The 13,137-nt window shown below is 47.0% G+C and overlaps 1 protein-coding gene across 7 annotated transcripts in view; it reads left to right on the plus strand.

The window, feature by feature from the left end:
- HECW1 (HECT, C2 and WW domain containing E3 ubiquitin protein ligase 1) overlaps positions 1-13,137 on the plus strand; it is a 252,145-nt gene that overhangs the window by 177,097 nt on the left and 61,911 nt on the right. For 6 of the 7 annotated variants that reach the window (XM_071559590.1, XM_071559593.1, XM_071559587.1 and 3 more), the window contains 3 exons: positions 414-1,778; positions 5,131-5,232; positions 10,680-10,830. In XM_071559590.1, the coding sequence (XP_071415691.1) occupies positions 414-1,778; positions 5,131-5,232; positions 10,680-10,830 (1,618 nt within the window). The remainder of the gene's footprint in view (positions 1-413; positions 1,779-5,130; positions 5,233-10,679; positions 10,831-13,137) is intronic. The other variant, XM_071559595.1, reaches the window with a different exon arrangement.

The raw sequence follows: 13,137 nt of genomic DNA on the forward strand, positions 1-13,137 counted from the left end.
TTACATTCTTGTTGGGGAGTTTTGCCAGTTTCAGCATGAAAAGAAGAAAGTCATTAAAATCTCAGGGAAGGCTTCCTTGTCATTCCCATGATATTGCCTCCAGTGCCAGTTTGGCTCAAAGAGGAGTTTCAAGAAGGTGTTGCCTTCAGGTTATGCTGCAAGGAGACAGGGTGCTGCATACAGATTACCACCATGAGTAAGCCTGTGATTAAATCCACTGTAGAAAGATTGCCTAGGAAAAAAAAAAAGCACTCCTTGATAGGTGTTTGGTTGCCCATTCATTTCACACAGTAATTTATACTTTTAATTTTCTCAGATAGCTGTGGATGCTTGTGCCCCCCCAACAACAACCTGTGGTTCAGTCAACACTCCTTGTTAAAGGCAAAAATAATTTCTTTTCCTGTCTCGTGCAGATGATGAAGAGGTCTCCATTAGTGCAGATCCTGAGCCAGCTGACCTCCAGGAAAGCCCTGTGAACAACCCCCCAGAGGAAAGCCTCGGTGAGCCTCCATGCATCAACACAGTGACCTCAGAAAGTACAGCTCCAGAACAGCTAAATGGATACAGTGTGAACAGTGTCGATAGCCCAGGGGCTGTCAAACCACCTGGGGAAGCCAACCAGAACGGCTTAAATGAAGAGCTAGCAGGAGATGGGGAGGTTGATGCGGTGCCAGTTCCTGAGCCCTTGGAATCCATCCCAGGAGAAGTGCTGCCTTCTTTGAGCGCTACGGACCTCGTGGAGCAGTCTCCTCCCGAGACTGAAGTTAGGGAAAATAGCAAAGTCAATTCTGGTGTTCAGGGAGATGGTGGAGTCCTGACCAGCATAGAAGCATTAGATATTGATGAGGTGAGTGCAGATGTGCATGCTGGCAAGGACCTAGAGAAGAGTCAGGAAGAAGAAGAAGGGGCTTCAGCCCAGGAGGAGGAGGACAACAAGCTACAGCTGAGGACCACAGCCAAGAGGAAAAACAGGCCGTGCTCCCTGCCTGTGTCTGAGCTGGAGACAGTCATAGCCTCGGCCTGCGGGGAACCAGAGACCCCCCGCACGCACTACATCCGCATCCACAACCTGCTGCACAGCCTGCCCTCGGCGCGGATGGGCAGCGACGGGGACGAGGAGCAGGATGGCGGCAACGGCGGAGACAACGAGGAGGAGTCCACAGTCAAGGAGGTGCTGGATAAGGAGGTGGGCAGCGAGAGCGAGACCGTGGTGGCAGAGCCTCCTCTGGAAAATGAGGCTGAAGAGAACTTCAGCCAGAGCACGGTGCCTCCCGGCGCCTTGGAGGAGCAGCTCTCTGACTTCAGTGGTGGGCTGTTGGATGGGGAGCCCCCCAGGACAGGGAGCGAGAGCGAGTCGAGCTCCAGGCCCAGCGGTGACAACGAGTGCGAGGCGTGTGACACCTCCTGCTACAGCCCCTCCTGCTACAGCCCCTCCTGCTACAGCACTTCTTGCTACAGCACCTCCTGCTACAGCACTTCTTGCTACAGCACCTCGTGCTATGACAGCAACAATCGCTTCTCCAGCCACACACGCTTCTCCTCCGTCGACAGCGCAAAGATTTCTGAGAGCACCGTCTTCTCCTCCCAGGATGATGATGAGGAGGAGAACAGTGCCTTTGAGTCAGTGCCAGATTCAGTGCAGAGCCCCGAGCTGGACAGGGAGCAAGTGGATGGCTCCTCCCAGTGGCCAGATGAACTAGTAGCTCATGGTGGGAATGCACAAAGAGCCACAGAGGGTCTAGACACCCCAATAGCAGGTCCAAGCAGCAGAAGAGAAGGTTAGATCCTGAGAATCGGTGCGCTGAGCAACCCTGATTATCTGGATGTCGCAGAAGGCATCAGATAATCAAGGTTTCAGAGAGCTCATGGTTTATTTCTTACAAATTCGGGGACTGTGAGCTGGGCCAGGTATCAGGGAGGGCTGGATAATTGAGCCTTGTCCTTAAAAATCCCAGCAAAACCAAATAAATCAGGTGGGGATCTGTATAAATGGTTTCCTTTAGATATACCTGCATCATTATAAAATCAAGATTAGCTCCTGTAGTTACATGGCAGATCAGCATTATCACATCCACCGACTCATTCCTTTTTTCCTGGGATTGTTCCATTTCACATATCTGATGTGCTGCGGTGTCTCTGGTAGTGAGAGGACCAGCCTATGCTTGTAAAAGGGAAGAGATGCTGATTTGAAGCTGATACAGATCTGGGCCACTTTCTGTACATGTTTGTTAGCCATGGATAGTCATAAGCTCTTATGAACACAGTTTTTGAGCCCTGTTTGTTCCAATTCCCCAAGTATCAAACAAATGTACCTCAGATGCTGCAGATCATAGGACAACTCAAGAGAGATTTATATTTTTTCTAAGTACTTAGGAAACTTATTGAATAAAATTCTTATGTCTTTTTCCTTCCCTAGAGATAGAATATACTTTAAAAAGTACTTTTTTGGTCTTTGTACTTGAGGTACTGTTTTCTCCAGTTCCTCCAAAGAGATTAAATCACTCCCTTTGGTAACCCATTTTATGTTGTATGCAGTTACATAAAGAGGAGGGGACTGATCACTCATCTTTTCTTCAGCCAGTGTATCATTTTTTCCCCAGCTGAAGAAGTAAAGGACTCAGCTGCACCCAAGGAGTGTGCAGTAAGGTCCAGGGGTAATCTTTACACTCCCAAATTCTAAGACACCTATCTCCCTCTATGAGTGACACCAAATTGAAAAGGCAGCAAAAGGATGTCCTGTTTGGGGATCACTGGGAAACCCCAACTAATGCATCCTTCTTCATTTTCCTTCTCCGTTCCCAATTTATTTACTCCCACCTTTCACTGCCACAGACCTGCAGAAAAAGGTGTAAGGGTGGCCTGACACGCTGAGCTGTGTTAAGACTTTTAGACAGCTGGGATAGGGAATTACTCAGTCTGTAGAGCAGAGTCTAGCCCAAAGAATTACATTTTCACACACATACAGGCATAGAAACCCAGTTTCCTTCCTTGCAGGTGAGAGTCTTTGCTTATGTATGGAAGTATACCTAAGAGGGCACGAGCACATGTGTGTGTGAGACCATCCTTACAGATCTGGTGGTTATTCTGGGCTGTGTGTGCTTTTGACAGGGGGTGTGGCGGGCGAGGGGGCCTCCTGCATATGGATTCAGTACAACACCAAGCCTGTGTAAAGGGCACTGCAGCGTCCCCAGTGGCTGTGCCTTGGTTAGCTGAGGGCGGCCCCTCTCTCAGCGCTCTCCTGGTGCCACGGGGGGGTGCTCCAGTAGATGTGCACGTTGGTTCATGACCTGACAGCTGTTACAATACAGTAGATGTGGTCACCTCCACGCGCTCCAGGTGACCGATACCACTCCCATGTTCCCGTGGCTTGGCGTAACTATCTTGACTAGGGGCGAGCCAATTGTGGTGAGGTAAGTAAAGAAACCTAGAGGGATGATCTGGCAGTCGGTGCTGCATCACCTGTAGTAGCAGCACAGTTTTTCAGGCTCTGTAGAGGTGGACTTTAGCACTGAGTGAGAGGCTTACATAACTCTGCCATCTGTTCCGAGCACGCAGCAGGTACATCTGTGATACCCGCCCATGCACCAGGCCAGACGGCACCATCACAGCACCCAGAGGAGGCAGGATTTTTGTCCAAGCCATTTTTCTCACTTCTGGATGGTGTGACAGATTGTATAAAATTGGCTCCTGCCTTCTAGCTGTTGGTTGTTTAAAGACAAAAACCCCCCGTGTTTTATATTTTTTGGTGAATGGTTTTTTTTTTTACATTTGATAGCTCTGTGTTTGGGGGCTTTTACAAAAGGTTCATTTTTCAGCTGTTAATATTCTGACATTAAAGGCAGCTAAAGCAGCTGGCACACAGTGAGTTTGGCTTTGCATTTCCAGCATCCCAGAACCGTTCAGCTAAATATTTTTTTTCCTAAGTTGCATCTTTCTGATGCATGTAAATATTATATTTATGCAGTACAGATTGTATCTGTATTAACAAGCGTACCTGGAGCTGGAGGTTGTAGTGAAAAACTGTTACCACACAATATGAAAATGTGCCCATTAGTAGGATAAATAGTCCTGGTTTCTAAGATTTTCAGGACAGACAAGAAGGAATCTTTATTCTGAAACCTGTGAAGTTTAGCAAGCAGGTTCCTTATTCTCACAGTTAAGTCTAAGATAAGGAATGCTTTTTCATCCCTGCTGTAACTTCTTAGTTTCTTCAAGGATTCTATAAACATTGACTGGATCTTAAGTAACTTGTTCCTTTCAACAGAACGTCAGTTTGGACATTTTTCTTAGGTTTCATTTGTTTCATATTTAGATATGGCAGCAGGGTTGGAACTTTAGATGGTCTTCAGGGTCCCTTCCAACCCAAACTATTCATTCTATGATTCTATATATGGTCATATATGCGATGTTAGTATTTAATAACTTCCTCTGCTCTGTCTAATGTGTGACTCTTTTCCTTCTTCTTCTTCTGCTTTCCCTCTTCTCTGTCTCAGGTCTTCCTTCCTTATCTCAGATCCTGACTGTATCTCGCTATCTTTTGTCCTTCTCTTCTACCACCTGTCTCCTGCCTGTTTCTGGTCCTTTCCTCACTCTCTCTTTCCACCCAAGATGGACTCTGAATTTTGAAAGGGGATGATCTTCTGCTTTGCAGGGACTGCAAAATCCTGCCATTCTGGGACACTTGGGCAGCCACTGATCTTTTGGAAAAGCAGAGAAAGATCCAAGGCAGCTTTTAGCTTTGCATTCCACTGGTGGGATAATTTCAAAGCTGGAGTCAGGATTTTGCATGTTCCTGCCCATTTCTGCAGAAGCTTGAGTTTGGTTGTACACGAACAGTGTTTCTCAGAGATCAAGCCTGATTCTTCTCTCGCTTACACTTGTGTGTCTATGAGTCCAGAATCTGGCCCATTATAGTTTAGCATTGACTTAGAGACTCGACTGCATTATTTTAATACTTCTTTACAATATGAGTTGTTATTAAAATAGTGCCTGGAAATAGGAGTGCCCACAGATGATAATAGACCAGGTTAACCTGTTTTTAGAATAATCTCATTTTACAGTAGCACTTTTTTTGAACCACATTGTGAAAACAGTGAATGACTGTCAATGTCTTGAATATCTTGTCCGTAGGTGATTGTCCTTTACTCCATAATTCTCAGCCAGTCAGCCAGCTTCCTTCTCTGAGGCCTGACCATCATCACTACCCAACTATCGATGAGCCTCTTCCGCCAAGTAAGCTTTAGTTTTTTTTATCTTATTGCATTTATTCAGCTTTTCCTGCTAACTCAAACAGTACAGAGGTCAGTATGTCTTTCTGAAAAACCCCCTCTGTTCCGTACATACAGTCCTCAGAACCCAAGCAATACACCCTTTTGTCTCCCTTATTTGATCCTGCCTTCAAGTGTTGTCCTGTTATTTTGGTCAAGCTCCATAACCTCCCTCTGCCTTGGTCCGTCTTCCTCCTTAGCTACGATGACATGAAAGTGATAATATTTCCCCGTGTCCCCTCAGAGTGTTTAGGCTCAAATGGCTGGGTGTCTGTCAGACTTTCTGAAAGCCCTACTACAGAGCTCTCTGGGTGGTGTATCAGCAAAGTACTCTGACTTTTCTGTGATGTTTACCTCCAGGTTTCCCATAACTGATTTCAGAGATGGTTTGGGATGGCAGTCCCTGTGGTCTGTCAGATCTGCAAGCAGGTCCAGCAGGAACCCTTGCACATGCAGGATGCTCCTGGGACTGACAGGTCCAAATCTGAACTAGCACAAGTTGGGAAAAGGCAGTTCGTGCAGAGTGGTCTCGTTGTCCTGTCTTTGGTACTCAGTGAATTTTATGTTCATTATGGACTGTAGTGAAGTCTAAACTTGCACTGAATGAAAATGAGAGGGTCTTAAGTAGACTGATTGATTAGTAGCCCAGTAATAGGACAAGGGGGCACGGGCTCAAGCTCTGCCAGGGGAAATTGAAGTTGGAGATCAGAAAAAACTTCTTTCCAGAGAGAGTGCTCAGGCATTGGAATGGGCTGCCCAGAGAAGGGGTGGATTCCCCATCCCTGGAGGTTTTTAACCTGAGATTGGGCGTGGCACTGAGTGCCATGATCTGGTAAAGGGACTGGAGTTGGACCAAGGGTTGGACTTGATGATCTCTGAGGTCTTTTCCAACCCAATCGGTTCTGTGATTCTATTCTATGATTCTAATACGAGATTTTTACCATGGCAGCGACTGCTGGAGGTGTTTCTTCTTGTCCCTGTAGCCTTCCTGTTGTGTATTCCCGGAGGATCACCCTGCTCTTTGCACTGGCGCTCAGTGCCCAGCAGAGCGCACTCTGTGCCCTGAACATGCTGCGATCCCCTTGGGCTGGAGATTGAACAGCCTGAAATGTGCCGTGCCTCACAAAACCAACCGGGGGCATGAACAGAGTGCTCTCTTTCCTCAAAGCCCGAGCACTCACTTGGCCTGTGGTGCCCTTGACAAACAATTCATCCTGTGCCAACCCTGCTGTCAGTACTCCCCGAGCCGAAAATAGCCCGATGCTGGCGTCAGTGCACAGTGCATGAGTGACTCAAATGCCTTTAGCCTGGTGAAGCCTCACTGAGTGCCACTGTGGCTTGCCAGTGAGTGATGGAATGGGAAGGGTTACCTCTGGAACCAGCAAATACTTCTCTTCCTCCCACTCTTCCCGCAGCACTTTGTGAATGGGGCACATTCCCATTGTGTGACTTAATGGTAGGACACTGACAGCAGCTCAGGCAAACAAAATAGACTATAAATCTATTCCATGTTCTTCTATCATCAATTTAATACGTTTTTCCCCTTTATTATAATTATCCTCAAAAGGCAAGTTATTTCTACCGTTGGTTTTCACAAGTGCTTTTACAACCAGGTGTTAGGACATGAAATGCAGTGTGGGATGATGAGTACAGAAGTAATATCCCTTTGTAGGATTTTGTTTTACCATTGGCATATAACCTCCTTTTTTCAATAAAGGCTGAAACTGTGGAGTTAAATATATTGATCTTAATAGGAATAGACTCTTCTAAGTTAATGTTGTGCAAAAAAAAAAAGTTGAATAATATCACTTAGAAAACCAGTTTCTAAAATCTCTCCATTAAATTTTATGGTAATTTCAAAATGAAAACTATAGCCTAATATAGAAATTTGTCATCTTCTAGAATTCAGTGTCCCTGTCTCAGGGTATCTAATGCCTCTTAATCCTAGATCAATAATTCTTCAGTCATGTGAAAGGAGGAAACTTTATAATTGAACCCTGAGTTACATGCTCAAGCCTGGCTTAATTTTCACATGCAATCTATAACTAGGGGTGAAGATAACTTGCTGCAAGTTCAGCATTGACTGGCTTTATTTAGGTCATGGAGAATCTTCTGGATAGTCTTCTTTCTCTTTTGAAGATTTTTCTCAATAGCTTGATATCATCATAACCCCACACCAGCTGGTCTCAGGGAGGAAATTTAATTTCAAATAATTTCATTTAGGAAACTACAGTAGAAGAGAGCCATGATTTATGTAGGAATTTCATAATGACTGGTCTGAATGTTAAGGTCGATATGAGATTAACAGAAGATTTGCAGAGTTTTTATGGCCTCATTAATAGTCACCCCTTATTAAGCCTGTCTCTACTGGTGCTGATGGAAACCCTACAGAACACTAGCCAAGAAAAATACATGTGTCCAGTTCAGAGCTGCTCTTGGCCAAAGGTGTGGCTGAGCTTGGAAAGGGAAAGACAGTGTATTTACTTTGCCCTGATGGTGCTGCCAGAAGAAGTTGCATCTTCTGGTATAAATCAGAGCAGCATCAAAGCTGACTTAGCTGGTGGAGGGAGATCACTGGAGAACAAAACCAGTTCTGTTGCATCCCCAGCCTGTGCTCTAGCACACTCTTACTGTGAAGGTTACATGGCGGTCACTTTGTAGTAATCACAGTCTTATTTTACCTAAAAACTTAAAAAAGGACCCCGAGAAATCTGGCTGCTTCCTGGATCACCTATGCCCCTGAAGTAGCACGGAGGGATTGGAGCACAGCTCAGCAGCAGAGTGTTGTTAGTTCACCTGTCAGCCTGTTTGTCTCACTGTGCAGGTATCCACCCATCTGTCCACAAATCTGGTACTGTATGCAGGCAGCTTCAGTGATTTGTGTGACCTACAGGCTGTCTTATGGGAAGGCAGAAAGTACACCTGCCATCTGTGTGAGGCAGAGGTTGTGCCTGCTGCCCTCTGACAGCCTTCCTGGGTCACCAAAAGAAGAGTTATTCAGCTCATTAGAAATGCTGTTGGAAAGAGCATGAGACACAGTCCCTAATGTTCTAGCGTGCCAGTGTCAGCCCACGGCTTCAGGTGTGTCTGAGAATAAAGCAGCACTCACTGGTGGGTGTAGTTCATGTCTGTACATCCTCCTGCTGTATGTCTGATACCTCCAGCAGAGACAGCCTTCCTGAAGTCATAATCCAGCCTGCATGATCCTGACCCGATATTTTCACTGTGACCTCCAAGCCCTGGGCAAGTTTCTACACTCATGGGTTTCCTAGCATTATGCATAGAAGCTTAGGAACTTAAAGCTGTATTTAATTAGAAAGATGCTGTGAGATGGCCTCTAGAGCTGGTGGTGCACAGGGCCAGGTTATAAAACCTTGTTTCACTGAGCACTTGGGTAGTTATTCTTGCTAAGTGTCCATCAGGAGGCTTCAGACCAATATGACCAGTTGGTGTCTTCTGTAGGCTGTCTAGGGTGTGGATCCACAGCATTGCCTACAAGTGTCTAATTATCCATCAGTCTTTATTATTCTCAGCTTGTTACAAGGCACAACAGTAGTGTGGGGGGAGGACTAGGATTTAACCTTTGCCAGACAACAGCAAGGAAAATGAAGATCTTCGTGATGCTGAGGTACATCATCTCACCTTTGATCTGGCCAAGGTTATTTCCTTGAGGGTATTGTAGATAATGCTCCAGAGGGACCATTCCCTTCCCACAGTGGTACAGCTGCTGCCAGTGCCAGAGTGCCCAGCAAGGCTCTGGCCTTCCACCTGCCCTGTGTGTCTGTCTGACTGACTTCAATGTGCATATGTTGTACTTGATGTGCTTTTTTTCACTGTCTTATGTTTTAGACATGGTTTTCACAAAGCTGTGATCTTGTTCTTGAAACAGCTACAACATCCTTGGGAAACTTTACCTGGTGGAGTAAGAGAGAGTCCTCTCCTTAAATTATGTAGTGATGTTCACAGTGAGAGACACTGCATGTATACCTGTGATGTGACTGTAGGTTTTGCATCTTTAAGGACTGTGGTACTTGCAGTCAGCTTTGAAAGAAATAATGCATGTGCATATGGCTCTTGTTGTCTTGGAGTCTTACAGAAAATGTCTCCAAGGATTCCCATCTTTTAAGGTTTATGGGATTCGCCTCTCAGGGGCAGCCAGCCATGGATTTCAGACAGCCTACACTTTTCTGGGACAAAGTTTGGGAAGTGGGTTTAGCCAGAGCCAGCCATCAGGGAATGGGAACTGGTCAGGAAGGGTAGGTTTCCAGAGAGAGCAGGAAGAGGTGCAGCTTCAGTCCTGCTCTTAGAGAGTGGCAGATAAAATACATAAACTATGAAATCCAGCTGATCCTGAATGTGATCATAAAGAAACAGGAGGAGTGAACTCATCAGGGAAGATGGTATCATAGTAAGAATATGGGAATATGAGGAAGTGTTTGCCCTCGAAGGTAATCACCATATGTGCATATGTGTGTGAATGTGAGTGAGGGTTGGATATAAATTTGTATAGAAGTTATGTGCATGTATTTACGTAGATATATAGTCAGCTGATGGGTCATGAGACTAGCAGGCCTAATTTATTCCACTTCTCCATACATTCCAACCACTTTGATATGTGGCTTTGCTAGCTGAGTCAGTCCGGAATTTCTCCTGTGTCAAACACTTTTTTTTTATTGACATTACCATTTTCCACCGGCCATCATATACCAAATAGGTTTTAGTTTTCAATCATGGGGCAACATAAACATTGTCAGGGAACAATAATGATGTAAGGCTCAATGTTATGCTGGAAACTCTCAATCTGGTTTACATTCATCAGAGCATAAGATTTATGATACTCTGTTTAGAGAGATTTCTAAGGTGTGTCCAGCCAGTTTGTGATCAGTTTTTGGGGAAGCCTTTAATTGCTCTGTGGTGTCCTTCAAAGCCACTTAATAAAAAGGAGAGAAATGAGACGTGTTTGTTCTGAAACATAATGAAAAAGTAAAAGATGGGATTTTCCATATTCGCCCAGGGGTAATCTCTTTCTACCAAGGGTCAGTTCTGTGTGGCTACTCTGACCTGCAGTGAATCCAGCCAGCAATTATCACTAATTGAACAATTATCAAGCCCTTTTGAAAGTGCAGCCACTTTGCCACTGGTTTTTCATGGGCTGTGGTAGTGAACTCCATGGCCTACCTGTGTGCTGTGTATGAAATGTTTATGTATATGCATATATTGCATATATGTATATATAGACAAGCACATAGTATATATGCACCTTTGAATGTATACACATGATCTATACTGCACGCATGTAATTTATATGTATATAATGTCTGTGTACCTGTGTGTGTCTGTGCACCTCCCACCACACTCAGGGTTCCTGCCAGGCTTCCCACTGACCCCATCACCCCTTCCTTTCCCCCCCAGACTGGGAGGCTCGGATAGACAGCCACGGGAGGGTTTTCTACGTGGACCACGTCAACCGGACCACCACGTGGCAGCGCCCCACAGCCGCGGCGACGCCCGACGGCATCCACCGATCCGGCTCCGTGCAGCAGATGGAGCAGCTCAACCGCCGGTGAGCACTGCCCCAAACTGCCCCTCATTGCCCCTCAGGACACGACAGTGCCCCTCACTGCCCCCTCACTGCCCCAAACTGCCCCTCACTGCCCCTCACGACACGACAGTGCCCCTCACTGCCCCCTCACTGCCCCCTCACTGCCCCCTCACTGCCCCCTCACTGTCCCTCACTGCCCCACACTGCCCACACTGCCCCACACTGCCCTCACAGCCCCCTCACAGCCCCCTCACAGCCCCCTCACAGCCCCATCACTCCCCATCACTCTCCCACACTCCCCCACGCTGCCCCCACGCTGCCCCCACGCTGCCCCCACGCTGCCCCCTCGCTGCTCCCTCGCTGCCCCCTCGCTGCCCCCTCACTCCCCCTCACTGCCCCCTCACTGCCCCCTCACTGCCCGCTCACTGCCCCCTCACTGCCCCACACTGCCCGCAGTGCCCCACACTGCCCCACACTGCCCTCACAGCCCCATCACTCCCCATCACTCTCCCACACTGCCCCCTCACTGCCCCCTCATTCCCCCACACTGCCCTCACAGCCCCCTCACAGCCCCATCACTCTCCCACACTCTCCCACACTCCCCCTCGCTGCCCCCTCGCTGCCCCCTCACTGCCCCCTCACTGCCCGCTCACTGCCCCCTCACTGCCCCCTCACTGCCCCCTCACTGCCCCGACACTGCCCCCTCACTGCCCCACACCTGCCCCCCACCTGCCCCCTCACTGCCCCACACTGCCCCACACTGCCCTCACTGCCCCCTCACTGCCCCCTCACTGCCCCACACTGCCCCCCCACTGCCCCCTCATTGCCCCCTCACTGCCCCCTCACTGCCCCCTCACTGCCCCCTCACTGCCCCCTCACTGCCACACACTGCCCCAAACTGCCCCTCACTGCCCCCTCACTGACCACACTGCCCCCACACTGCCCCCACACTGCCCCCTCACTGCCCCCTCACTGCCCCTCACTGCCCCCTCACTGCCCCCTCACTGCCCCTCACTGACTCAATTGGTCCAAAATGTTCCTTTTTTACTTCAGAAAAGGTTTTGTGTATTTTTATTCCTTGCTTACTGTAGAGATGCCATTTCTAGAAAAAGGACAAGCAAAACTAAACTTAGATTTTAATTGCAGCATGCAAAATGCCACAACAGTTTCTTGGTCCTTTTTTTCTGTGCTAAGAGAATGATCTTCAACTGAGGAGAAGGGATGCAGAATTTTAATGTGCCCCTTTCAGGGTACTTGGAGTGGTTTGGGAGCTGCTGTGCCCTGAGTGGGGCAGGCTGGGAGAATTGGGCCCTGAGAGACACAACTGATGGGGAGCAAACCAGCCTTCCTGTGGTTGTTTTGCAACTTAAGTTAACACCATCAACACACTCCTAAAGAAACAATCCTTGTCATTTTGATTAGCTTTTTATAAATCGTGTCTTGCAGAAGTGGGAGAACCTGCTCAGTATTTGTTGCCAGTGGAGCTTTGCTCACTGAGTCTCAGGCTACCATGTTAATATAAAAAAGTCCCCAAACTCTAAAGAAAGTGGATTTTTAGTATAGATTCTTTCAAGGGATTTACATGACTTTGCCATTTAGCTTTAGTCTTTAAGAGGGATTTGAGGCATCTCAGAGCTCAGACTATTTGGCTGCCACTTAAACAAGTTATCTGCCACAGAAAGCAGGAAAATTGTGGACGTGTCTCAGATTTTTTTACTTTTCTTTTTTTTTGAGGTTGCACTCATGAGTGCAGCACAACCACGAAAGGAACAAATGCCTGTGAGAGTGATTTTCCATTCTGTTAGTTAATGCAGGTTAATCATTAAACCAGCTACGACAGCAGGAACTGAAGGATGGGCATTGTCTGTGTGACCTCCTTCTTTCATATTATGCCATGTTTTCATTAAGGCTGTCTGGGTTGTGACTTGGTTACCACTGGTTTGTGTTGGGAATTGACATTAATGAGACTGATATTCTTTGGCTCTCTCTATTTTTAGCATTCATATATCCAGTTACAAAGGGAGGAGCAGGAAGGGTTTCCAGCAGTGGCACCTCTGCTTACCCAGGTCCCATTGGAGACTGAGCACTTTGCAATTCATTAAACATGAACTGTCATGACTTCTTGGGACTAAGGGAAAAAGCTGGTGATTCTCTGCCAAGGAGCTCTTACTGATTTGAGAGGCTGAAGGTCTCCCATCTTTACCAAGTTTGGGACGTTTCCTAAGATTCTAATAAATGGGATTCACACTCTGGGCATTGATTCAGTGGCAAGTCATTTCTGTAATTTCAACCTGACTGTTTTATTTTCTTAAATTATTGTTGTCCTAA

Source organism: Pithys albifrons, chromosome 7, assembly GCF_047495875.1.
Source record: "Pithys albifrons albifrons isolate INPA30051 chromosome 7, PitAlb_v1, whole genome shotgun sequence".
Classification (NCBI taxonomy): domain Eukaryota; kingdom Metazoa; phylum Chordata; class Aves; order Passeriformes; family Thamnophilidae; genus Pithys; species Pithys albifrons.